This window comes from Panthera uncia, chromosome E1 (genome assembly GCF_023721935.1).
Source record: "Panthera uncia isolate 11264 chromosome E1, Puncia_PCG_1.0, whole genome shotgun sequence".
NCBI classification, from domain to species: domain Eukaryota; kingdom Metazoa; phylum Chordata; class Mammalia; order Carnivora; family Felidae; genus Panthera; species Panthera uncia.
Genome location: NC_064814.1, coordinates 32152122 through 32180083, shown reverse-complemented (window position 1 = coordinate 32180083; position 27962 = coordinate 32152122). Strand labels below are relative to the sequence as shown.

The 27962-nt window shown below is 40.1% G+C and overlaps 2 protein-coding genes across 2 annotated transcripts in view; one reads left to right on the top strand and one right to left on the bottom strand.

Annotated features, from left to right (window-relative positions):
* On the bottom strand, positions 1 to 24012 carry PRR11 (proline rich 11). The gene is made up of 10 exons (XM_049637793.1): positions 23676 to 24012; positions 12728 to 12860; positions 9415 to 9565; positions 9050 to 9172; positions 5802 to 6062; positions 4030 to 4128; positions 3187 to 3299; positions 1255 to 1314; positions 1070 to 1166; positions 1 to 237 (listed from the first exon to the last, which is right to left on the bottom strand). The coding sequence occupies exons 2-10, from the start codon at positions 12853 to 12855 to the stop codon at positions 169 to 171; spliced, it is 1101 nt and encodes a 366-aa protein (XP_049493750.1). The 5' UTR covers positions 12856 to 12860; positions 23676 to 24012; the 3' UTR covers positions 1 to 168.
* Positions 24013 to 24247: 235 nt separating this feature from the next.
* SKA2 (spindle and kinetochore associated complex subunit 2) overlaps positions 24248 to 27962 on the top strand; it is a 49665-nt gene continuing 45950 nt past the window's right edge. The window contains exon 1 of the mRNA XM_049637811.1: positions 24248 to 24351. Coding sequence (XP_049493768.1) covers positions 24319 to 24351 — 33 coding nt within the window. The 5' untranslated portion in view covers positions 24248 to 24318. The remainder of the gene's footprint in view (positions 24352 to 27962) is intronic.

Sequence of the window (27962 nt, the reverse complement as noted above, 5' to 3'; positions counted from 1 at the left end):
CTTTGTATCATAGTATGTATGGGGGCTCCACACATACTTTAATTCTTTAGATGGAATTATATATTAGTATAATTACTTATACCTACTCTACTGTATTAAAAAAAAGGATTGGGGTGATTTTATCTATGTATTTTATGGATCATCACACGGAGTCAGGCTGACTTGACATCAGTTTTGTTCATCAAAGCTGTTTGTAGAAAGTGGCAGAGTTTGAGTTGGGCTTCTAGGGTGAGCCATCTATGGAAAAAAAAAAAGGTCCCAGTTATAATATGAATTATGTTCCTGTGGCCAACACAGTTCTCCTTCCTCACTAACAGAATCCAATGCAGCCAGACTCTAAAAACCACTTTTCCCACTTTCTTTCATATAGTCAGAAGTTCCTGGATAGCACCTTCTGATGAGGAGTAGCTTAGCTAGCACACCCTTTTGCCCTTTGCCTTTCACCTATCTTGCCTAGAATGCGGACACCAGGCTTCAGGAGGTATAGGCATTCTTCACCATGAGGATAAAAGCCACACCTTAAGGATGGAAGAGCAGTCGGGGCACCTGGGTGGCTCAGTTGCTTAAGCATCCCACTCTTGATTTCAGCTCAGGTCATGATCTCACGGTTCGTGGGTTTGAGCCCTGTGTGAGATTCTGCACTGACAGTGCGGAGCCTGCTTGGGATTCTCTCTCTCCCTCTTTGCCCCTCCCCCACTCACTTACATGCACTCTCTTTCTCTCAAAATAAATAAATAAAAATCCTTTAGATGGGCTCTTGGGTGGCTCAGTTGGTTAAGCATCTGACTTTGACTCAGGTCATGATCTCACAGCTCGTGGGTTCAAGCCCTGTGTCAGGTTTGAGCCTGGCGTTGGGTTCTGTGCTGACAGCTTAGAGCCTGAAGCCTGCTTCTGATTCTATGTCTCCCTCTCTCTCTCTGCCCCTCCCCCTGCTCATGCTCTGTCTCTCTCTCTCTCTCTCAAAAATAAATAAACATTAAAAAAATTAAAAAAAAATCCTTTAGAATATGATTCTAAATAAATGATTTTGAAGAAAAGGAAAAATTTTATTTTTTTCCTAAAGGTTTACCTGAAACTTTCTCCTCAAGGCCCGGGTCATTACTGGAGTCAGTCCAGTTCCTGTATCCATATTTTCTTTATTCGTAAGTGGGGTTCCACCTGGGCTCCTGCAAAGATAATGAAAATATTACAAGCTGTGTTATATGCCAATTTTTCAAGTGGATTAGAAAGCATAAAGATAAGAGAGCGTATTACCTCTCTACGTCAACTTTTCTAAGTAGTTTCCGCAGATCTATCTGGCTTTTACCAGGAGTACTGATGAAATAAAAATATAAAAGTTAGAGCTTGCCAGATTTTATCATTTTTCCCAAAGCAAAGCAGTCATTTCTACAGGCAACATCCTAGAAAGTAGTTCTATGTTACATTAAAAAATAGCAGTAGAGGGGCGCCTGGCTGGCTCAGTTGGTAGTGTAACTCTTGATCTTGGGATCGTGAGTTCAAGGCCCACTTTGGGAATGGAAACTACTCAAAAAAAAAAAAAAAAAAAAAAAGCAGTAGATGCTGATAGGAACATAAGGCAATATAATCGTCCTAATAAGTAATACTTCTTGCCTCAGTAATTATACATTTATGATTCCATCTTAGGGAGGAACTCAGCTATGCACACAGATTATGGACAAGGATGTCCACTGAAGAGGTGGAAATAAATCATAAACAACCTAAATGTCTCAAAACAGGAGTTTATCTATAAAACTTACATATAATGAACTGCATATATTAAAGAAGCAAAAATGATGATTTAAACTGATTTTTAGGGTGCTTGGGTAGCTCAGTTGGTTGATTGTCTGACTCTTGATTTCAGCTCAGGTCATGATCTCATGGTTCATTAGATCAAGCCCCACATCGGCCTCTATGCTGACAGCATGGAGCCTGCCTGGGATTCTCTTTCTCTCTCTCTCTGCCTTGCCCTACTAGCTCCAACTCTTTCTAAATAAACAAACAAACAAATAAACAAACTAAAAAACATAAAACCCAAAACAAAAAAAACTCCAAAACTTTAAACTGATTTTTAATGAGATGAGGAAAGTTCTTGACACATTAAATGGGAAAAGCCTTAAATTGTATGTACAATATGATCATATACAGGTACACAAACAAGTACATACACACACACACACATTTCATTCATTCTAAGATATACTAGTTTTCATATCTTATTATTTCTGAAATTGGACTGCTCCTAAAATTCTTGATAATATTTTGGGGCACCTGGGTGGCTTGGTCATTTAAGTGTCCAACTTCAGCTCAGGTCATGATCTCATGGTTCGTGAGTTCGAGCGCCCCATCTGGCTCTGTGCTGACAGCTCAGAACCTGGAGCCTACTTCAGATTCTGTGTCTCCCTCTCTCTCTGCCCCTATCCCACTTGTGCTCTGTCTCCATCTATTAAAAATGAATAAACATTAAAAAAAATTAAAATTCTTGATAATATTTCAAGAATAATATATTCAAGAATAATAAAAAAAAATTCTTGATAATATTTCTTTCCCCCATCCACTATTTTTTTTTTTAGTAATCTTCTGTGCCCAACATGGGCCTTGAACTCATGACCCGGAGATCTAGACTTGTAACACTCTACCAACTGAGCAAGCCAGGTGCTCCCCCACAAACCCACTATTAAATCAATGGTGTATCTTAACAATAAACAGCATCATGAAATGGAAATAATAGAGTAGACACCTATACAAAGATTACAATGCTAAACAATAATATGTTAACAGTGACTATCTTTTTTTTTTTTTTTAATTTTTTTTTTAACGTTTATTTATTTTTGAGACAGAGAGAGACAGAGCATGAACAGGGGAGGAGCAGAGAGAGAGGGAGACACAGAATCTGAAACAGGCTCCAGGCTCTGAGCTGTCAGCACAGAGCCTGACGTGGGGCTCGAACTCACGGACCGTGAGATCATGACCTGAGCTGAAGTCGGACACTTAACCGACGAGCCACCCAGGCGCCCCAACAGTGACTATCTTTAATCATACGGTTATTTGAATGATTGTTTTCTTCTTTAAACTTTTCTGTGGATTTCCATTTTTCTACAATGAGCATATATAACTTTTAAAGTTAGAGATAAGCAAAAAATCATTATTTTAAGTAACAGTAGAGCACAACACAGTACAGTTGCTTACATTAAGACATTTGTAACTCGAGTTGATAGCACTTTGGAGTTGGGTTTCAGGGTGACATGCTGCAGGTCAGAGATAGTAACTAGTGGATTCCGTGTCTTTGGTGATGATACAAGCTTTAAATAAAAAAATGAGACAGTATCAAAACACACTTAAAAATGTCATTCAAAATATAAATATGCTGAAACAATGAATATTTGGATGCTGAGTATGTGTAAGATATATCTACTATTCTACTCAACTTGTATCCCAAAACTTCAGAGTATGTCTCTACCTCTTTAGACTAATGGTTGGTAGATAAAATTGAGGTTTCATCTCATGGAAACCTCTGCTCCAAAAGAGCCAAGTGTAGGAAGAAGCAAATGTGCTGGCTGAAGCATAAAAGAAGAAAGATGAGGCAGAGGTCCAAGTAAACCACTAGCTTGTACACCCGTGGAGCCACAGGTGTAGACATAAGGAAAGCCAGAGGCCAGGAATGCTGGTACCAATTGTTGCACTGCATGCCTACTTTCTAGAGCTTGATTCAATGGATCTAGAACATTCATCACCATTTGGTTGCAGTGACCACTTTTGAGAGACTCGCCTTGCTCATACCAAAATAGTGTCTTTTGGTCCTTTGCTCTGAAACTGTGACTTTTGGGACTAATTCTGTTTTCATTTGTGGCTGAATGTAACACATGTACAATAAATCCTCTCTTCTGCTGTCTTAGCTGAACCAAAAAAACCCCAAAACATCAAATACTTACCACAGAATGGCTTCTATACATAAGACTTATGCTTATTTTCCAGAAAGAAACAACCAGGTTAAAAGCTGAAAGACCATGTGTATGGTCAGTGACATCTTACCTTCTTCCTTTCATCAAAACACTGTGTCTTCTTTAATTTCACAGTCAGTAGATCTTCAACTGTTATTTGCATGGGTCCATCTTTTTTTAATGGTCCAGCCTTAAAATACATAGAGAGGTTACAATTCAGATTGTAACCAGGATATCTAGTCAAATACAAATCCAAACCTAGTTTTTAAAGGCTCATTTAATGGGGCGCCTGGGTGGCTCCGTTGGTTACGTGTCCGACTTCAGCTCATGAGTCATGAGTTCGAGCCCTGCGTCGGGCTCTGTGCTGACAGCTCAGAGCCTGGAACCTGCTGCGGATTCTGTGTCTCCTCTTTTTCTGCCCTTCCCCACTTGCACTCCGTCTCCTTCTTTCTCTCAAAAATAAATAAACATTAAAAAAAAGTTTTTAAAGACTCATTTAAATATTAATGCTTATTTACACTAGGAGCCTATTAAATCCTTTCCATTCAATAAAAAATGATGACGTTTTCAGTACCCATGGATGCTAATGCTATTGCAAAGTATTTATCAAAATGTAAGGCTTTGATAGTACATAAGAGATGGGCTAGTTCCCTGCAGCTATACATCTTCCTCAGGAGTCACTATAATAAGACAGGGGTTGAAGGAGTTCCTCAGGGGCACCACGGTGACTCAGTTGGTTAAGCATCCAGCTCTTGATTTCAGCTCAGATCATGATCTCATGATTTGTGGGATTGAGCCCCACCTCTGGCTCTATGCTGACAGTGCGGAGCCTGCTTGGGATTCTCTCCCTCCCCCTCTCTCTGCCCCTCCCCAGCTCACGAGCTCTCTCTCTCTCTGAAAATAAATAAAAAAATATACATTAAAAAAAAAGGAGTTCCTCAAATCAAAGTGAAATTTTGCTTGAATTACCTAAAAAGATGATTCAGTTCCCATAGAACAAGAATGTGTAGTCAGAGAGGTATACATTATGGCAAACATAACAATAGGGTCTGGATTTATTTAACTCAGCCATTTTAAACCAAATGCATCTGTAGTGAAAATCCAGCAGATTTTAAAACAGGGTCATGTTTATCTTAGTGATACACAAATATTCTGATCCCCTTGGCAGATAACTAATTAATGGAGACTGGTCTTCCAGTCTAATGACAATATACTTGAGGATCCATCACTTCTCTTTATTCTGACTTTACTCACTAAGCCATCTTCTGTTCTTACTTTGGTTTCCCAGGGTGGCTTTGCTTTTGGTAAAAAGATATTATGACAATCCATTAGGAATATTCCAGTCTACTGGGTTTCATTCATTTATCCTTAAAAAAAAAAATCACTTTTATTTCTAAATCCAGCTTTTGTGAGTTCCTATGGGTCTGAGTTTTTAAAAACATAATTGACATAATTAAGATATGGAATCAGAAAAAAAATGTGGCTTCCTCTTAAGGGCCTTAGCTTAGTCTTAAAAGTCTGCCTTGCTTAAAAAAAATTTTAAATTTTAAAAATTAAAAAAAAAAAAAAGGGCAGAGGTGGCGCCTGGGTGGCTCAGTTCGGTTAGGTGCCAGACTTGGGCTCATATCGTTATCTCACGGTTTGTGGGTTTGAGCCCCGCATCAGGCTCTGTGCTGACAGCTCAGAGCCTGGAGCCTGCTTCAGATTCTGTGTCTCCCTCTCTCTCTCTGCCCTGCCCCAACTTGCACTCTGTCTCTCTCAAAAATAAATAAACATTAAAAAAAATTTTTTTTTAAAGGCTGCCTTGTTTTACCCCTACATTATACACTGACCAAAACACATCATTACTGGATTGTTTCCTACCTGAAGTGCTTTAGTGCGACTGGATTTTCTGAGCAGCAAAGGTGCTACAGGTGGTGGAGGTGGAGGGAGAGGAGGAGGTGGAGGGGGTGGAGGCGGAGGTGGAAGAGGAGGAAGATGGGTGGCTGGCTGTGGCAGCGTGGGAGGAAGTACAGCTCTAGATTCTCCAGGGGTGGTTGGAGCACAGGCAGGCACATTTGTAAGTTTACCACTTATGTGACATGTCTGACCACAGTTTGGGCAGGAAGAATTTTCCAAGATAGCCTGTAAGAAAACATTACATTTGGCAAATAAATAACAGATTAATTTGGTTCTTGAGGCTCAGAGTCATCAAGATAATAGCTACCATGTACTGAATGCTTTCTCAGCACACTATGTGTTTTATAATGTTTTCTCATTTATCACAAGCTCATTCACTCATTCATTCAACTATTCATTCATGTATTTGTTTTGTGTGTGCTATATGCCAGGCACTATGGGTACAATGTGAATTCTGTTTGTCATATCATGGAGCTGACAGTCTGGTAAGGAAGACAGACATTAAACACACACATACTCAGAACAAAACAAAATAATGCTTCAGTGAAAACAGTGAATTGTGCTGTGATCATGAATAGTGAGAAACCTAGGGAGTGATATTTAGCCATAATCTCAAGGATGAATTGTGACTTACCAGGTCTCAAGGGAGATAAGGTCTGGGGAAAGAAAGTTCTTGGCAGAGGCAAAAGTACTTAATGCAGCCAAGACTACAGTATACTCAAGGAACTGATAAAAAGGCCAAGTGGATGGAACATGAATGTTATGAGCTGAATCGTATCCCCTACTCCCCTCCCAACTCATATGTTGAAGCCCTAATCCAAGTACCTCAGAATGACTTTGGAGATAGAGCCTTTAAAATGATTAAGTTAGGGGTGCCTGGTGGCTCACTGGGTTAACTGTCTGACTTCGGCTCAGGTCATGATCTCACAGTTTGTGAGTTTGAGCCCCATGTCAGGCTCTGTGTTGACACCTTGGAGCCTGGAGCCTGCTTCGGATTCTGTGTGAACCTCTCTCTGCTCCTCTCCCACTGTTCTTGCTCTGTCTCTCTCTCTCTCTCAAAAATAAATAAATCACCTTAAAAGAAAAGAAGTGATTGAGTTAAAATGAGGCTATTAGGGTGGGCTCTCATCCAATTTGACAGATGTCCTTATAAAAAGAAGAAATTTGAACACACAGGAGAAACACCAGGGATGTGTGTGCACAGAGAAAAGACCATTTGAGGACACAGTGAGAAGGCAAGCCAAAAGAGAGAGGCCTAAGAAGAAACCAACTCTGCCAACACTTTGGTGTTAACTTCTGGCCTCTAGAACTGTGAGAAAATAAATTTCTGTTATATGGGCCACCTGGACCATGCTACTTTATCATGGCAGCCCTTGCAAATGAAATTAGTTTCCTATGGCTGCTGTATTGAATTATCACAAACTTTGTGTCTTAACACAATTGAAATTCAGTGTTTTAAAGTTTTATTTATTTAAGTAATCACTACACCCCATGTGGGGATTGAAGTCACAACCCTGAGAACAAAAGTTGCATGCTCTTCTGACTGAGCCAGCCAGGTGCCCCTGAGATTCATTTTTTTCAGTGCTAGAGGCTAGAATTCCAAAATCAAGGCATCAGCAGGGCTGTGCTACCTCCCAATGCTCTAGGGAAGAATCTGTTCCTTACCTCTTCCTGTTTTGGGTAGCTGGGGCCATTCCTGGGCTTGGGGCTATATCATTCCAATCTCTGCCTGTGGTCCCACTGCTCCTCCTTTCCTCTGTGCATGCTCTACTCTATCTCTTTTATAAGGACATTCATCATTGGATTTAGGGTCCACCCAGATACCAGTTTATGATCTCCTCATCTCCAAATCATTAACTTAAGGGGTGCCTGTCTGGCTTAGTTGGCAAAGTATGCAACTCTTGATCTTGTGATCATGAGTTTGAGCCCCATGCTGGGTGTAGAGATTTCTTAAAAATAAAAGTCCTTAATTTAATTACATGAGTAAAGATCTTTTCCTCAAATAAGGTAACATTTACAGGTTCCAGGGATTAAGACTTGGACAGATCTTTTGGAGGCCATCAATTCAGCCCACTATAGATGATATCATCCTCATTTTATAGCTGAGGAAACTGAGGCCCAGAGGAATGAGGTGATTTGCCTTTCTTCCTCTGTTTAATTCATTTTGAGGTATAAATTCTGGGAGAAGGGTTGTAATCCCAGAAGTTTCACTCCAAAACAGTAAGTGCAATGTTTATTTTTTGAGTTTTAGATGTTGAAAGTAAGGACCTTGCTTAGGGGAGTTTGGAGAGAGTGGATATTTATAATTTTTTTCTGCCTATATCAGTCAAGGAAATAGAATCATCCCGAGTATTTAAAAGCGGGGGGGGGGGGGAATAAATAAAAATAAATAAATAAAAGAGGAAGAATATAATGTAGGCAGTTGGTTACACTGATGATGAATGAGCTGAAAAGCACACGGGGGACACTGAGGCAGCCCAGAGATTAGCAACAGTAGAAAGCCATTGAATACCCTGAGGCTGGAGGGACAAAGGGAAGAGCAGTATAACCAGATCTCTGGAGGTGGGTTAATCCAGAGAATCAAGAAACAGGTAGACTTACCTGGAGCAAGCTAGAGTGAGAGAGACAACATCAACCATCACTGGAGAAATTGCCCAGTGCAGAGAATGAAGAGGCAAAACACCCCACCTCCCCTCCAGCTCTAGTCTCTCATCAATGTCTCCCATTAGCCCAGCACAACCAGGAACCAGGTGACATGGAGCTCGGGAAATACAGCCTGTGCGGTTAGCCCCCTGCAGTACAGAACAGAGCCTTGAAGCCTAAGGAATGGATCTGAGGACAAACAGGCCCAAGATTAGCACTTACTTATACCCATCTCTCCTTCTGGTAAAAGCATAATGGAATTTCTATGGGGGATAACGCCTGCCCTCCTTCCCTAATTCTGGATTGCTTTTTTATTTAACAGTACCAACCTTCAGGGGCCCCTGGGTGGCTCAGTCGATTAAGTGGCTGAGTCTTGATTTCAGCTCAGGTCATGGTATCACGGTTTGTGGGTTCGAGCCCCACATCAGGCTCTGTACTGACAGCATGGAGCCTGCTTGGGATTTTCCCTTTCTCCCTCTCTCTCTGCCCCTCCCCTGCTCTCTCTCTCTCTCAAAATAAATAAATAAAACTTAAAAACAAAATAAAACAAAACAAAACCCAATACCAACCTTCAGAGTTTCCTGGAGCTTGCATAATTGATTTTCTAAAATGCAAAACCGTTGTTTCAGACTGTGAAGTTCTTGGTGGCAGAAACGGGATGGAAAGATGGTGTCTTTCAACACTTCTAAACTCTGAAATTAAAAAAATAAACAAGGCTGAATTCTATAAGCAGCATGATAAAGACAGGAAAAAAGAGACAAGAAAGTGGTTTGATGTATGTTTTACAGAAGCAAAGGTATACATGACCTCATAATTTCATCTTACCTGAGCTTGGCCTGAGTGTTGTGCTGACCTGAGCATACACACATGTGAACATACACACCAAATATGTAGAAAAACCATATTGCTGAAAATAGGTATGTCAAACCCATACCTGGGCCATGCAGTTCTGGCACCAGTTGTATATAGACCACACTCTATTTGTCCAAAGTTTTACTGTATCTTTGATATTGGGAAATTTGAAGTTCCAGGATGATCTTAGCCAGCTTCTGCTAAGGGGTATATCTGCTGAAGGAGTAACCACTCTGTAGGAAAAACAAAACCAAACAAATAAAAAACTCCTGAGTTGGAGTAACAGCTTCTGGTTAAAGAACAAGCTAGTTTTATATAATATGACTCAGGAGCAGAGCCCACCTACCTAAAGCCAAATTCTGCATTAAATTCTAGAGTTTTGAGATCCACAAATTATTTTGTAAAGCAAATAGATTGTAATAAATAAAATAAATAGCAAATAAAGAGGCATCATCGGGGGGACACCTGGGGGTTCAGTCGGTTAAGTGTCCGACTTCAGCTCAGGTCATGATCTCATGGTTCATCATGTTTCATGAGTTCAAGCCCTGCATCAGGCTCTATGCTGACAGCTCAGAGCCTGGGGCCTGCTTCAAATTCTGTGTCTCCCTCTCTCTTTCTGCCCCTTCCCTGCTCATGGTCTGTCTCTCTCTTTCAAAAATAAATACACATTAAAAAAAAAAAGAGAGAGGCATCAGGAATTCAGTAATGAACAAAATAGATAGAAACCCTGCCCTCACTGAACTTACATGTCATGAAAGAAAGGTAAAAGTAAGTAAATAATACATATGGGTTGCTATTTAGTGAATACTGTAAGGAAAAGGATATATCAAGAGAGAAACATTGGGTGGAGGTGAAATTGTAGGTAGGGTGGGCATTGAAGTCTCACTGAGAAGGTGACTTTTGAGAAAAAAAACCTTAACAAAGTAAAGAAGCTAGCAACACGGGTGTCTGGCTGGATCAGTGGCAGAGCATGCAACTCTGTTTTTTTTTTTTACTTTATTTATTTATTTTGAGAGAGAGAGGAGAGGGAGAATCCCCAGCAAGCTAGGAGCTGTCAGCTGTCATTAGGGAGCCTGACACAGGGCTTGATCTCACAAACCATGAGATCATGACCTGAGCTGAAACCAAGAGTCGGCCGCTGAGCCAACTGAGCCACCCAGGTGCTCTGAGCATGCGACTCTTGATCAATGGATCAATGGTCATGAGTTCAAGCCCCACTTTGGGCATGGAGCCTACTTAAAAAAAAAAAAAAAAAAAAAATTGGAGGGGCGCCTGGGTGGCTCAGTCAGTTGAGCGTCCGACTTTGGCTCAGGTCATGATCTTGCGGTTTGTGGGTTCGAGCCCTGCGTCGGGCTCTGTGCTGACAGCTCAGAGCCTGGATTCTGCTTCGGATTCTGTGTCTCCCTCTCTCTCTCTGCCCCTAACCCACTCGCGTTCTGTCTCTGTCTCTCTCAAAGATAAATAAACATTTTTTTTTAAATTTAAAAAAAAATTGGAGAAGTCAGCAATACAAATATCTGGGAGAAGAGCATTCCAGGCAAGGGTAAGAGTAAGGGCAAAGGCCCTGAGATGGCAGCTTGTCTGAGGTGTCTAGGGAACAGCAAGGAGGCCAGGATGACTAGGGTGGAGAAACTGAAGGTAGGGGATTAGGAGATAATGTCAAAGTCAGATCATAAAGGCCTAGTAGGTCAAACAAAGGATTTTAATTTTTACTCTGAGAGAGGAAGACATTGGAGAGTATGTATATTTGTATGCATGTATATATGATTTAATGAAATGTAATCTCTATGTCTAAGATGGGGCTTGCACTCAGGACCCCAAGATCAAGAGTCACATGCTCTTCCAACTAAGCCAGGAAAAGCCGCTGGAGAGTTTTAAGCAGAGGGGCAATTTGACATGATTTTTAACAGACTCACTCTGACTACTGTGTTGAAATATGCTGCAGAGGGCAAGGGCAGAAGCAGGAAGACCAGCTAGGGGCTGTTTTTAATATTCAAGAGAGATAGAGAAGAGTTAGGATAATATCATGATTAACGCTTTTTGAGGGCCTGTTTATTTAAAAATTTTTTCTGTAAAGAGAGTTATAACAACAAAATATATAAAGTATTTTATTTTGAAACTCAGTATCCTAGGATTCCTATGACTTAAGAGCCTCTTTCAATAGCACATCTAAACCTAAGTCCCAGAGAATAATTGACCAAACCAAAACTAAGATTTAAATTCTAGTCCTATACCCCTCTTTCATCACTTAGCAGATTTATACAATTAAATTGACTAGGGAAGAAGAAAATAGTCAATCTGTGCATCTCCAATACAATTCTGTGATTTTTACTCTTGAACTATGTTCACCACATAAAATCCAGGATGCTCAGTGAAAATTTTATTTCAGATGAAGGATGAATAATTTTGTAATATAAGTATATTGCAAATGTTGCATGGTACAATATTAAAAAAATTATTGTTTATCTGAAATTCAAATTTAATTGGGCATTTTGTGTTTTTATTTGCTAAATCTGGTAATTCTGATATGGGAAACAAAGGCAAATGAAAAATTAGATTTTCATCTTGCCTACAGCCCATTGACAAGTTCTTGAAATACAGTGACCTTTCTCTGGGAGCTCAGCTGCTTCGATATTGACACTTTGGGCAAAAAGCAATTTTAGCTTAATATTATCCTGACCTCCCAGGATCCTATAAATCTTCTTTAGCATATGAAAATCCCTTTGGAAACTTCCTTTATCTCTACTCCCCCAAGATATATGTTAGCAATCATTCTCCAAACATATTGCCCACCGATAAACATCTAAAGGTCTCACGACTAAGGTTTTACTAGACAGTTAGTAAATGACTTTATCCTAACAGCAGCTAGCCCCTCAAGGTCCTGGAAACCTTGCCTCCAAATTCCTTAGAGACTTATGCTATCCCTAACTCCCTCCCCACTTGAAAGTATACAATCTGTCACCCAACACAACCTCAGTGCAGCTCTTTCTGCCCATGGGTCCTGTCCCTGTGCTTTAATTAAGCCATCTTTTTGCACTTAAGAGGTCTCAAGAATTCTTTCTTGGCCATTGGATCTGAACCCCAACATTTTCAACATCAACCCTATCCTTAATAGATTAGATTTTTAATATTTTTTCTGTTCTTTCTTTCTTTCTTTATTTTTTAATTTTTTTTTTTTTAACGTTTATTTATTTTTGAGACAGAGAGAGACAGAGCATGAACAGGGGAGGGGCAGAGAGAGAGAGGGAGACACAGAATCGGAAGCAGGCTCCAGGCTCGGAGCCATCAGCCCAGAGCCCGACGCGGGGCTTGAACTCACGGACCGTGAGATCGTGACCTGAGCCGAAGCCAGACGCCTAACCGACTGAGCCACCCAGGCGCCCCTCTGTTCTTACCTTTCTGGTGAGGGTAGCTGAGGAGGAGGTATAATTAGCTTGGGCTGAAAGTGAGAGACTTCTCTTTTTTTGAATAATCTTTTGGCTTTGGCTTTTAGCTTTCTTCTTCGTTGCTTGAACTTGGGCATGATTTCTGTAGAGAAAAAATTTTTTTACATTTTTTATTTTAGAATTATATATACATATAGAAAATGCACAAATCTTAACAGTACAGTTCAATGAATTATCACAAAGTGAACACATCCTTGTAACCAACCACCATCGTTAGGAAATACATTGCTACTAGCATCTTGGAAGTCCCCTGAAGTGAAGAAAAATTTAAACCCAGATTTGAAGTATCTTTATAGAGACTCAGCTTTGGCATTATATTACTCTCTAATTTTGTTTTGCTTGTCTTGCTTTTCTTCATTAAGTCAAGTGTATTTCCCTTTCTTATATAACAGAGAAAACGGCTCTAGTTGGTATTAAAAGAAGATTCTTTACCAGTAACATTTACTGAGCATCCACTGTGATAGGTAGAGTAGGTAGTGGAAGAGACAAATTTAACCATTGAATGTCCACTTACTTTTATGCACCTTCACATACATTTTTTCAGTGACTCTTCACTGAATAAATCCTGCAAGATTTTATCCCTGGGGAAGATGATTTTTATTCCTATTTTTACATAAAAGTAAACTGAGACAGGGGCGCCTGGGTGGCTCAGTCGGTTAAGCGTCCGACTTCGGCTCAGGTCATGATCTCATGGTCTGTGAGTTCGAGCCCCGCGTCGGGCTCTGTGCTGACAGCTCAGAGCCTTGGAGCCTATTTCTGATTCTGTGTCTCCCTCTCTCTGACCCTCCCCTGTTCATGCTCTGTCTCTCTCTGTCTCACAAATAAATAAACGTTAAAAAAAAATTAAAAAAAAAAAAAAAGTAAACTGAGACATAGAAAGATTAGATGATTTGCCCAATGTAAAGCAGTATATAAGTAAGTCTACAAAGACCATGTTCTTTCTAACACTCTATCATGCAACAGTAGATTAAATAGGAGATATACAATGTAATAAGTTAGCCCAAATCTAAGACATGGGTGCTTCAAAACATTTATTTTAAAGCATTTTAAAACACCATCTAGTGGTAGATTTTAATCTAGATTCTTTTCTGAGGAAAATTAAGTCAGAGCTAGTTTGATGAGAAGAAGGGCTTTGCTGGTTTCAGTTGTTGCTACCTGAAGAACAAAGATGTCTTTATTCAAGTAGCAGAAATAAAAATGGTCTCAAGGGCTGGGCCTCCTTCCTTTCAAACTTACATTTGAATAGGAACAATTGGCCTTTAAAATACACATTCATTCCACTTTTGTTCACCCAGTAACCTTTCAATAATTGGTATGCAGTTCTAGGCTTGCTCAGCTCTCAGATTGCACTGGTTGAAGAAACCCAGCCTTTTACCCGCTGTGGATTGTAAAAACCCAGAAGCGGCTTACTGTAGTTCTAAGAGCTTTGGACTTTCAGAGGGCACCCCTAATGGCAATGGGTGACAGTGCATATTATCAACAGCTCTTCCAGGAGTAAAGTTTCCTTATAGCATCTTAATTGAATTGATGCCAGGGCTCAAACTAACAGTGTTTCCTTAATTGTTCTTAGAGGCTTGGGAGACACACTGAAAAATACTTAGCTGACTTCACCTTTATTATATCACTTCTCCTTCCTGCTGAAATAATAAAAGAAGGCCAAGCAAGGATTGTTAAATACAAAGGATGACTAAAGGATTGATTGATCTTTTCTAAACAAACTTAAAATAACACAAAACCAAAATACTCTGAATGAAGAAGTTTAGGGAAGCCTCAGAGGAAGCGGCAATCTTGTGGTTGCCTGAAAAGAAGATTAAACCTCATCAAACTCATGCCCACAACTTTCTATGGAGAAATGTCACTGGGAACCTCTCTCTAAGGTGCAGAGTTCACTGGTTGAAATCCCCAGAACCTGAGACTTCCATGGTAAACTCCTCTTCCTTGTTTTCTATCTGCCCTCCTCTACACAGCCCTCCCCCTTCTGTTCCCTCTCTCCCTTTGATGTCTTTTGTTAGACATCACACTGACACAGAGAACTGGCCTCCTGCCTCTTTTTTCCCTTATTCTCACCAATCCCTTAGTTATAAAAATAGATTTTAAAGAAAGGAGCTGGACATTCTCATTTAAACTTGGCTCTATACCTTTATCTCCACTCCAGTGGTGTGCTGGGATTGGCATCAACTGTTACCGTTTCAGGAAATCTGTGAGTTAGTTGTTAAACACATCCACCATTAAAATTAAGTTATATAATCTTATAATTATATAATTTATATTTAAAATGGTAATAAATATGATGCAAAACTCATCACTTTCTAATGATTTTACTATTATCTATGCTTTTGAGGTTATTTACCTTATTGTATCTATATAGTGAAAATGCTATAGAATGTTCATTTCTGTCCAACCCCATATTCAATGACTTCATACTGAAAACCTGAAATTGCCTATGATGGGAGTATTTACACAACGAATATTAAAAAACACTACAGGGACACCTGGGTGGCTCAGTCAGTTAAGCAACCAATTTAGGCTCAGGTCAGGCCATGATCTCAAGGTTTGTGAGTTACAGCCCCATATAAGGCTCTCTCTTGTCAGTGCAGAGCTGCTTTGGATCCTGTCTCCCTCTCTCTGATTCTTCCCCCACCCCCCGCCACCCCCACCTCAAAAATAAACATTAAAATTTTTTAAAAAACAACAACATTACAAATCAGGGCTTGATTCATTATGTTGTTGATTGTTAAGAAAGTGATAAAGAAAATGTTAATAATGCAGATTAAATTTAAAATCATATCTTGTCTGTAATTGTTATATTGTGAATAGCATTAAAAAATTGAGAAATGTTCCAGTATTTGAAAACTAGTATTTGATTCATCAAAGTTGCTTATACAACTGAAGTTCCAAAGAAATCTTTGTGTTTCACTTTATCTTATTCTATAGAATAATAAATGAAAATATCAACTGACATTCCTATTAGGACTATACTTGTTTATAAATTGCAACCATAGGTTGGCTACAGATACAAGAAATCGGTAAAAATCAACAATAGTATTCTCTGAAAATCAGCTGTATATGAAATTTACAAGAAAGAACATTATAGGGGTACCTGGCTGGCTTAGTAAGTTGAGCATATGATGATTGATCTCAGGGTCAGAATTTCAAGCCTCACGTTGGGTGTAGAGGTTACTTAAAAATAAAATCTTAAAAAAAACAAAAAGTCAGTAAAGAAATAAAAAAAAAATTATAAACCCATGAAGCAAAGAATGGGAACAGACTATCACAGATGATGAATGTTGACTAAATTATGGAAAATGGAAAGGAGATGGATGAATGGTAAATGACTTGGCAGAGTAGAAGAGAGGTGAGGCTTGACGGCCGGTGGTAGGGAAGCCAACTGGAAGCAAGATAATTTGTAGAAACTTTAAGAAGATTCTGGACTTGAAGGTACTTAGCACCTTTTAAAGTGTAGGGTGGGGTTAAAATAGGTTTAATTAAGTCATTATAAGGATTGGATAGGCCTCTGGAGTCTGTCTCCCAGTCCTGGTAGCCAGGCAGCTCCTGGCATTTATGTTCTCTCCTGTAAAGATGGATAGGTTTATTCTCTGGAGAAGTTGAACCGTAGGGGTGTTGAATTGTGGGCCATCAGCCATAGCAATAGCAGAGTCATGTGTGTATCATCATACAGCAGGTAGGGGACAATCCTGAACTCAAAAATGAGACTTTTTAAAAAAAAAAAAATTTTTTTTTTAACGTTTATTTATTTTTGGGACAGAGAGAGACAGAGCATGAACGGGGGAGGGGCAGAGAGAGAGGGAGACACAGAATCGGAAGCAGGCTCCAGGCTCTGAGCCATCAGCCCAGAGCCTGACGCGGGGCTCGAACTCACAGACTGTGAGATCGTGACCTGAGCTGAAGTCAGATGTTTAACCGACTGAGCCACCCAGGCGCCCCAAAAGTGAGACTTTTAATTCCCTTCCTCAGCTCAGCTCCCAGAACACAGGCCACTGATTTTAATTTCGTGACTCAAACCCTCATACCTTTCATTTCCCTTGCAGGAGGTGAGAAGATTCCTCTCCAGGGAAATTGGCTACCCCCAAAAAGGGACCTACAGATACTGACATTTAGGGTCTCCCCAAAATGGCTAAGTGGTTGATCATTTACCCACTGTGGTATCACACAAGTTGATAATATCCACCTACTGTACTTTGAGCTTCCAATTTTTTTTTTTTTTTTTTTTGTGACTTCCTCTGACATATAATAGCCAAAGATCATGAATCACTTTAGGAAAGTCTCTAACATGAAAGACAAAGACCAAAATAAACAGAGGGGAAATAAAAGTATTTCCATTTCAGAGGAAATGGAAAGAATATAGGAAGCAGAAGAAAACTTAAACATTTTCAGAAAGTGGGATATTGCAGGGACACCTGGGTGGCTCAGTCAGTTAAGTGTCTGACTCTTGATTTCGGCTCTAGTCATGATCTCATGGTTCATGAGATTGAGACTGGCATTGGGCTCTGCACTGACAGCATGGAGCTTGCTTGGGATTCTCTCTCCCTCTGCCTCTCTCTCTCCAAATAAATAAATAAACTTAAAAAAAAAAAAAGAAAGAGAGAAACTGTATTCATGAAACAAGAAGGATGAAAAAAACTCTTAAAAATTAAAAGCAGTAGAAATTTTAAAAATGTAATACAACAGTTGGAAGATAAAAGTGTTAGGAGAGAACAGAGGAATGGAGAGAATTTTATCAAATAAACAATACAGAAATATTCCCTAGAACTGAAAGACTTGAATTTTCTGTTTGAAATGGTCCATTCAGTATAACAAAAGAAGATCCACACTGAGGCATATCATCACAAAAATAAAGAGGAGATTCTAAAGGCTTCATGAGGGGTGCCTGGGTGGCTCAGCTGGTTGAGCGGCTGAGCATCTGACTTCAGCTCAGGTCACGATCTCATAGTTTGTGAGTTCGAGCCTGGTGTCGGACTCTGTGCTGACAGCTCAGAGCCTGGAGCCTGCTTCAGATTCTGTGTGTGTGTGTGTGTGTCTCTCTCTCTCTGCCCCTCCTCCACTCACGCTGTCTCTCTCCCCTTCAGAAATAAACATTAAAAAAAAAAAAAATTAAAGGCTTCATGAGATAAAAAAACAGTATAGATACAGAGGTCTGAGAATAGAATGGCATCAGACTTCAACAGCCACACTTCTGAAGGAAATGTTTTCCATCCTGGAATTTTATAACTGGTCACACTTTTAGTCAAGTGTGAGGCAGCATTAAGATAAACAGTGGCAATTTCCAGGGTAATAGTGGCCAGAAGTCATTGGAAGACAGCTCTGAAGCAGGACTAGGGCAGGAGTCAGCAAACCTTTTCTGTAAAGGGCCAGATAATAAATATTTTGCGCTTTGTAAGCCACCTGGTCTCTACCATAACCACTCAACTCTGCCACTGTAGCATCCAAACAGCTATGGACAGTACTTAAAACAAATGAGTATGGCTGTGTACCAATAAATTTTTTCAATAAATTTTATTTATTGCCACTGAAATGTGAATTTCATATAATTTTCAGGTGTCACAAAATATTCTTCTTTTGATTTTTCTTCAACTATTACAAATTGTAAAAAAAACATTCTTAGCTCATGGGATCTACAAAAACTGTAGTTTGCTAATTCCTGTCTTAGAGCACCCACAGCCAGTGAAGTGAGCAAGACCGATAGCAGGCTTCAGTAACATTGTCTCTAAGGAAAAAAAAGGGAAATCAATAAATTACCTAGTGTATTGACCTTTCTGAGCTGAGTTTACTGTTCTTCTGTAAAATTGGGGCCAAATTATTGATAAATGCTTTTAAAAAAGCATTTAAAAATAAGTAGGAAAACAGTTTTAAAAGAAAAAAATGTAATCATAGTAACACTTATATGTTCAGCTATTACACAGTATTTAGTAGCAAAGCCACTGATTGTTTATTTAGCCAAAAACACGGTATAGGTATATTGTGAAGATAGGAGAGAAAGTGGAAATCAGTAGTTTTCTAATTTATATAAGTGTTTAATACTGAAGAGAAAGAAGGAAAGGAAGGAAGGAAGGAAGGAAGGAAGGAAAGAAGGAAGGAAGGAAAATAGGAAAGAAGGAAGGAAGGAAAGAAAAAAGGAAGAAAAATAGTAAGCATGTCTTTTAGAATCATGGAGGTAAACAACAGAAATAATTATAAGAATGGATAGTAATTGCCTTTGGCAAGTGGGAGTCAGGATTATAAAGAGATGATTTAGAGGACTGCTATTTGTTTCTAACTATAATAAGTCTTGCATTCGACAGTTAATCTCTGGTATATATTATATTTGTATTAAAAAATTAAAGAAAATTTAATGTTTATTTATTTTTGAGAGACAAAGAGAGTGCAAGTGGGGAGGGACAAAGAGAGAGGGAAACAGAATCTAAAGCAGACCCAAGTCTCTGAGCTGTCAGCACTGAGCCTGATGTGGGGCTTGAACCTACAAATTATGTGATCATGACCTAAGTGGAAGCTGGACGCTTAACTGACTGAGCCACCCAGGTGCCCCCCTGCCAAAAATGTTTTTAATGTTTATTTATTTTTGAGAGACGGAGAAGAGAGCATGAACAGGTGAGGGACAAAGAGAGGGAGACACAGAATCCGAAGCAGACTCTGGGCTCTGAGCTGTTAGCACAGAGCCCGAAGCAGGCCTCTAACCCACCAACCATGAAATAATGACCTGAGCCAAAGTTGGCTGCTTAACCGACTGAGCCACCCAGGCTCCCCTCTGGTGTATATTATTAGCTAGAAAAATAGAGTACCACCATTCTGAAACTGAGCCATCTCTTTCTAGCCCTTTTCTGGTGGTTTTACCAATGCCCATTCATTCAAATTTCTAAAGAGTCCTATATAGGCTGATGTATGTCATTTTGGAGATAATTTTTCAATGAAAAAAAAATCTAGGAACTAAATCATATTTTCTCCTTTCTCTTCTGTGTGTGTGTGTGTGTGTGTGTGTGTGTGTCCTCTGGGCTCTGAGTCATTGTTGCTCTAATAACCTTTTTTTTTTTTTTTTTTTTTTTCAACGTTTTTTATTTTTTTTTGGGACAGAGAGAGAGACAGAGCATGAACGGGGGAGGGGCAGAGAGAGAGGGAGACACAGAATCAGAAACAGGCTCCAGGCTCCGAGCCATCAGCCCAGAGCCTGATGCGGGGCTGGAACTCACGGACCGAGAGATCGTGACCTGGCTGAAGTCGGACGCTTAACCGACTGCGCCACCCAGGCGCCCCGCTCTAATAACCTTTTAATTAAACACAGTAATTGGCACATGCAGAGAATTGAGAGAATATGTCAAATCTGTCAAGGTAAAAAGGTTCAGTCTGAGATAATTCCTAGATTAGTGTTCCATTCAAAAGTGATAACTGTTCTTTTAAAAAATGAAAGTTAAAGAATTCCTAAATCAAACAAGACACAGAACTCATGCTAAAGTTTGTTTTATTATCATTGCTTTAATAAAAGCATTAGTAGATGTTCTGTAGAGGATAATTGCCTGAAATAATCTGCAACAGTCTTCCTAGGTTAAAACACATATACTTGTCCCTTTCCAGAAAAGTAATGAGACATACAAATTCTTTTTGCTGGACTAAGCAGGATTCCAACTACTAACACTAGATAGAAGCTCATTTTTTTTTTAAGATTACTCAAAGCATTTTTCCTACTTTTTTATTGAAAACTACTATTCCTTCCTTTTTACCTGCCTTGTTTTGAAAAGACTTTAAGGTTGATTAAAAACAATATGTACTACCACCCACAAAAAAAAGGTGGATGAGGAAATGAGATCCATTATAGAATAAAATATATAATATGTATAATATATACTTACATACATGAATTTGAAATATTTATGTGATTCATTCATCCTGTCCTTCCTCTTTCTGTCTTCTAAGTTCAGTTGCTTTTGCCATCTTTCCCATTTTAGATTTTTGCTGTAGTCTATTTTCTCTTACTTTTTTTATTTTGAAAAATTTCAAACCCTGACAAATTTATGATAGTATAATTAATACGCATATGTCAGCACCTGAAACAAATGTAACATTGTGTGCCAACTATACTTCAATAAAAAAATAAATTGAAAATATAAAAAGAAAAAATAAAAGATCATATTTATTCCGGAAAAATATACTCATATACTATTCACCTAAATTTGCTAATTGTTATCTGTTATCTTTTTTTTAAATTTTTAAACATTTTTGTTTATTTTTGAGAGGCAGAGAGAGACAGAGTGCAAGCGGGAAGGAGCAGAGAGGAGACACAGAATCTGAAGCAGGCTCCAGGCTCTGAGCTCTCAGCACAGAGCCTGATGAGGGGCTCAAACCCATCAACTGTGAGAGCATGACCTGAGCTGAAATCGGATGCTTAACTGACTTGAGCCACCCTGGCGCCCCCATCCCTTTTTTTTAGTAAAAAAAAAATTTGTTTAAAATTTATTCGTTTTTAAGAGAGAGAGAGAGAGAGAGAGAGAGAGAGAGAGAGAGAGAGAGACTGTGTGTGAGCTGGGTAGAGACACAGAGAGAGAGGGAGACACAGAATCCAAAGCAGGCTCCAGAGTCTGAGCTGTCAGCACAGAGCCCCATGCAGGGCTGGAACTCACTAACCATGAGATCCTGACCTAAGCTGAAGTCGGATGCCTAACCAACTGAGCCACCCAGGGGCCCTGCCCACCCCCTCCTTTTTTAAGTAGGCTTCTTGCCCAGTGTAGAGCCCAAAGCGGGCTTTGAACTCATGACCTTGAGATAAAAACCTGAGCTGAGGGGGCTCTGGGTGGCTCATTCAGGTGAAGGACACACTTCTGATTTTGTCTCAGGTGGTGATCTTACCGTTCTTGAGTTCAAGCCTTGCATTGGGCTCTGTGCTGACACTGTGAGGTCTGCTTGGGATTCTCTCTCTGCTCCTCACGTGCTCTCTCTCTCTCAAAATAAAGAAATAAACTAAAAAAAGAAAAAAAAAAAAAAAAGACCTGAGCTGAGATGAAGTGCTGGTCGCTTAACTGACTGAACCACCTAAGCGCCCCTCCCAGTGCGCTTAGTCTGATGGCCCTTTGCAGCCTCATCTCTTCTAGTGATTAGGAAACAGTTTGTACTTCAGGTATGGCAAACACCAAATACTTTCTATAATATACTTTCTATAGCCTTTCCCCCTGCTTGGGGTATCCTCCTTCAAGTCAACTTATATAACCTTCAAGATGCTGTTATTTTTACTCACAGATATTTGTTGAGTGCTGATAATCCACCATGGTAGGTAGGTGTGGTAGGTGTTGGGATACAATTCCAAACAAGGCCAACATAGTCTCTATCCGTAAGGAATTTATACTGGCTGAAAATGTCATCTCTTTTCTGCTTCCATAGCATTTTATACACATTCTTATTATAGCATTTATTATATTGCATTGTAATTTGTGTTTGCATGCTTGCCACCCAGCTGGACTGTGAGCTTTTTAAGGTTAGGATAAATTTTACTAAACTTTGTTTCCCCAGGACCAAGAATGCAGCAGGCACTAAATAATTTCAACAAATGAATGAAATAAATCATTCCTGCTAAGTGTTTGTTAACAAGCGGTCTCTTTTTTAGTTAAGGAATATGCTTTAATACAATTAAATTTTGAAAAATCTCTCAGTGAGGGAGGTTTTTAAGTTCTTCAAATCATGCCACTCCTATATATGGTTAAAGGATGGCTCCAAAACTATTTCCAGTAGGAAGGTGAAATAAATAATAGGCTAAGAATTATAGTATTCTGCAGGAGTTGGCACTGCTGCTTCTATTAAAACTTCATCCTAGGGGCGCCTGGGTGGCTCAGTCTGTTAAGCGTCTGACTTCGGCTCAGGTCATGATCTCACAGTCTGTGAGTTCAAGCCCCGCATCGGGCTCTGTGCTGACAGCTCAGAGCCTGGAGCCTGTTTCAGATTCTGTGTCTCCCTCTCTCTCTGACCCTCCCCCGTTCATGCTCTGTCTCTCTCTGTCTCAAAAATAAATACATGTCAGAAAAAAAAAAACCAAAAAACAAAAAACAAAAAAAAACCCACAAAAAAACCTTCATCCTATGATACGAGAAGTGCTTTTGGTCAGGGGGTACTTCCAAAACTGTGACAGCAACGAAAATAAAAATTGCATTTCTTTACCCTCTTCATAAAAACACATTTTTATGGAGGTTTCTTACATTTTTCCGTAAGCAGCTTTCATTCAATTTATCAATTTCCTTTACCAGTTCATTACTCTTGAACATTCATAGGGCTATTTCTGGTACTTGGTTGTATTAAATTTTGTTTTACACTGTGCAACATTGCTTTTTTAGTTTTTGTCTTGTTTCTCTACCGAGATTGCAGCTCCCTAAAATGTAGCCAGCACAGTATTATTAGGCACAAACAAACAGGGCACACTTTTAAAATTGACACTCTCACAAAACGTTAGACAACATTAAGAGCTTATCAAGGAACATAGTAATACTCGCTATCAAGAAATGTACATTCTCAAACTTTAACGTGCATAAGAATCACTAGGGGTGGGGGATCTTGTTAAAATGCATATTCTGATTCAGTGGGTCTGGGTGGAGCCCGATAATTTGCATTGTTAACAAGCGCCCAAGTTATGCAGATACTGTTGGTCTCCGGACAACAGTGAACAGCAAGATCTAAAGGAAGGTGCAAAAAGAAGGTTGACGCTTTGCTCCAAAACATATTTTGCAGAGGGTTAATTAAATGCAAGTATGGTTAGGATGGAGCCAAGCCGAGCACTTCTTACCCACCCTCAAACGTCCTCTTCCCGGCTGTATCTCCCCAAGTACAGCCAAAATCCCCACCTCCGTAAATTGTAAGAACACAAGCAGCAACAGGCCCAGCTACCGAAGGAAGATCTCCCTGCACTTACTAGTCTAAGAGCTCGGGATTAGATGGAGTCCGGGTAGTGGCCTCTCCCTCGCCATGTAGAACAATTCAAAATTAAAACCTTATCACGCAGGGACCAATCGTAGCCAAGGTCTCTTCACGATTCGCGCTCTGGGTACTGTAGGAGCACAGTCTGGTTTGTGATTGGTTAAGATGTCACCACGCACTGGCCAATGAAAGCTGAGGCGCTTCTTGTATGAATAAGTGGAAGGCGGGAGCGAAGGGGAGGGGAAGCAGGAGACCTAAGAAGGTGTGACAGGTTCCTTCTGCTGTTTGTGGAAGCTTTTGTGTAATTGGTTGGCTCTTATTCCGATTATACCAATCGCAGTCTCTTCTCTGCGGAGCCCTATCTATGAAATTGAAAGTAGAGATGAGCGTGCAGCCAATGGAAAAAAATATGTATATACAGCAGCCAATCCTCCTGCGGCGTTTTGTGTCTTTGTCCAACTGGAGAAGGTGTTTCATGTGGAGGGGCGTTACTTAGTCGCCAATGGGCGGGCACCAGTGAAGAAGGGGAACCAATGAGCGTGAGACGTTGAGTGACAGCTGTCCAATAGGCACTCTCAGTGCTAGCACGGTTTGCGGCTTAAGCACTGCCGCGGTCTGAGGAATGTCAACTATTCAACATGGAGGCGGAGGTCGATAAGCTGGAACTGATGGTGAGTGTAAAATAAAGGAGATCTACTGGGTAGCTTATTTCTCTCGGATGGCCTCCAAGGTGGGATGCAATTTCGAGTCGCCTGAAACCCTTGGGCGGCAGAAGCTGGACCAGATTCAAGTTCCCTCCTCTTGTATCAAAGGGAGTTGCAGCCGCCTGGTCTCTTTTAACCGCCGCGGGGGAAGGGGTTACATCCGGGAAACTCGTGAGGGAAATGGCGGGAGATGCTGAGGTAGCTGGGCCTTTGGAATTCCTTGTTCCGTGCCCTAACCTTTCCGCCCCTCAAGGAACTGTGGCTCGTGCAGGCAGCGTTTTTTGCATTTCTCCCCAAAAGACCCTAACCGCTCCAAGAAGGGGAGAGGTCGTTCACACTCAAAGAAAGGGGGATGGAAGGTGAGGTGGGGAATAAACCGAGGGGGGCGGAGAGAAATCCCATTAGGGCAGAGCCGTTCACGTTCTTCAAGGCGGGTTGAGAAAGTCTGAGAAAGGTTCTAGACTCGCGTGTACAACTTCTTAGCGGTCGAGGAAGCTCCAAGGCCAATATATGTTTGGATCGAAGGTGGTAGCCCTTGGGTGGGGGAAAGGTGTGAGCGATGGGGACCTGAACCTCGAGCTCCTTTCTTGGAGCGCGGGAGGAATTGGGACAAGGAAGGTACCCTGCTTTCGAGTTGCCGAGTTTCATTCATTTATGAAAGTAGGGGGCGCGGGCGAATAATTGGAAAGGATTCAGGCGGCTGCTTGGCCTGCTCCGGGGCGCCAAGCTGAAGGGCTGTCCTAGTTTTTTTCTATGGATCCTTTACTGACTTGTTCTCTTTATTCCCTCTCTCCCATTCTTAGACTACCAGCTAGATCGCCCGCGCTTTTTTCTTCTTAGTTCCCCTTGTTCTATCTTCAGCCCTTACCCCGTCCCTGCATTACTATGTTTGAATTGGGCTGGCTTTCTTTAAAATGAGGAATTTGGAGGACGCGCCCATCATTGAGCTCCTGTCGGTTTTTTGTTAAAGAAAAATAACAATTAATTCAAAAAGCTCAAATCTTTACTCTCCGTCTCAAACCGCCCGTCCCCCCTCCCCCGCCCTCCCATACCCTGGCATTACAATTTAGATATCATTTGTGTCAGCGTTGCTCTCTCCAAGTTGAACCTTAGGTCACTTAGCATCTACACTTGTAGTGATCCTGGAAGAAACTGAGTCCCATACCCTGATTCCCACCTCCAGAAAATGTGAGAGCTTGATATATCTTATTATTTTCTCCTGATGTATTAATGAATTGTAGCGGCTCTCCCATACAAATTCGACTTGAAGTTTTACAGTTGATTCTAACAATTTTGAGTTTTAATTTTCTTTGTGGGAGTAGGGGGGAATGGGGTGGGAGGGAATAGCAGTGAAGAAGGAAGAAGTTTTTGCCACTTTCCAAACCTGTAATAATGAACTTTCAGTTCAGAGTTTTGGTTTTTTTAATCACGAAATGCCTTTAAACCAACAAAAGAACCAAAAATATGTCAAGTATCCTAGTTTGATTCTGTCAACCGGCATAAATGTTTAACACCATCTTGCCCTTTTACCCATTCTGAATTTCTCCCTCCAGATGGAGATTTCTGCCTAATTGTAAGATGCTAAATGATACTAATTCTGCTTTTAACAGTTTTCCTCCTCCCTTAAGTTGACTGTTTATTTTTGAGGTACCAATTAAGGTTTTTTTGACTGCATGAGAGTCAGTATTCTCACAGGACTTTTTTTTTTAGATTAAACACAATTTTTATTTATTTAATTATTATTTTTTTTTGAGAGAGAGAGAGAGAGCGAGAGAGAGCGAGGGGGGGGGGGGGAGGGAATGAGCGGGGGAGGGGCAGAGAGGGAGGGAGACAGAATCCCAAGCAGGCTCCAGGCTCCGAGCTGTCAGCACATGGGGCTCTAACTCTCAAACTGTGAGATCGTGACTTCAGCTGAAGTCCGACGCTTATCCCACTGAGCCACCCAGGCGCCCCCTCTTTTTCCTTTTTAAATGTTTAGATTGAACACAATTTAAGGGGAAAATGATTAAGTGTACATCTTGAAAAAAGTAGATTTTAGAAAACTATGAGGTAGCCAGGCTCTTAAACTTTTAAGTGTTTGAATGATTGGGTAGTTTTTAAAAATTCTTTTTTTTTTTTAATTTTTTTTTTCAACGTTTTTTATTTATTTTTGGGACAGAGAGAGACAGAGCATGAACGGGGGAGGGGCAGAGAGAGAGGGAGACACAGAATCGGAAACAGGCTCCGAGCCATCAGCCCAGAGCCTGACGCGGGGCTCGAACTCACGGACCGCGAGATCATGACCTGGCTGAAGTCGGACGCTTAACCGACTGCGCCACCCAGGCGCCCCTAAAAATTCTTTTTAAGAGGTGAAGAGAAGAAAGCAGGTCTTCTTAAATTACTTGCAAGTAACCTAGTGGTAGCCTTCCCCTCCCCCCACTTCCAGTTATTAGTTTGTTTCCATAATCGTTAGAGTTTAAAAAATGTATTTGAACTATTACAGTTTTGTTATCACTGCTTTTTATTGATTGAATAGTAAAAGATGGTGCATCTCATCTTCAGATTTGCCATGTGCTATATCTATGAACTGGTTTATTTTCTAAGATTAGAAAGAAATGATTTCCTGTACAATCCTCTGAGTTTTGGTTCTACCTTACTTGAATAAAGGATTTGTTGAGGAACTAATTTTGAAAATTTATTAAATCAGGGGCCCCTGGGTGGCTCAGTCAGTTAAGCATCTGAGTTTGGCTGAGGGCATGATCTAATGGTTCTGGGTTGGAGCCCCACCTCTGGCTCTGTGCTGACAGCTAAGGAGCCTGGAGCCTGCTTCAGATTCTGTATCTCCCTCTCTCTCTGCCCCTCCCCCACTCACTCTTTCTCTTTCAAAAAATAAATATTAAAAAAAAATTATAAAAAGAAAAGAAAATTTAGTAAGTGAAAGAGAATGCGTATTATTGAACTTTGAAAATAAAGTATTCTCACTTTGTAGATAGCCTGATCCTCTTATTTTAAAAATATTTCATATTTTTCTCATTTGGATTAATTTCTAATTCAGAAAATTAAACATTTCACTCTTAAATACTTCTATTTATTTATTTATGAATACTTTCCTTAAAACTTGATCCTTGGCTAGCAGAGTTGAACTGTTCTAATACGTGAGTTGTATGGCCTAGGATTTGAGGTCTAGTCATTCATGTTCCAGTTGTCCTGAATTTGAGTTCATTTCTAACTCAAATTAGGAGGTTCAATCTAACCAAGTAGCTGATTTAAAGAAAGATTAGTGACAATGGAAACTATTTTTGCATCAATCAACATTATTAATGGAGGAATAAACTCATTGTAGTGTTATCTTTGTTCTCTTTTTCCCTTTCACGTACTGATTGAGTGATATTTGTCCACTGTTCTTTTGTGGTACCATTGTGCACAAAAGTACAATGTTATACTATCATAATATTTCTATTTCTGGGCTTACATCTGACTTTTGAATGGTGTCTTACCAGTTAAAAGGATAGGATGGTGATAATTGGCTTGAATCCAAGAAAACCGGATTCTTAAAATTTCAGAACCTCCTCCTGTACCATATATTATTTTCTCCTTGA

Bases quoted from the DNA above. Each gene is read 5' to 3' on its own strand.
- PRR11 (XM_049637793.1), bottom strand. From the start codon at position 12,855: ATGCCCAAGTTCAAGCAACGAAGAAGAAAGCTAAAAGCCAAAGCCAAA. The intron at 6,063-9,049 runs GTTGGTATTGGG...GTTTTCTTACAG, and splicing joins AGCTCCAGGAAACTCTGAAG to GCTATCTTGGAAAATTCTTC. The intron at 1,315-3,186 runs GTAAGCAACTGT...TTATTTCATCAG, and splicing joins CGAGTTACAAATGTCTTAAT to TACTCCTGGTAAAAGCCAGA.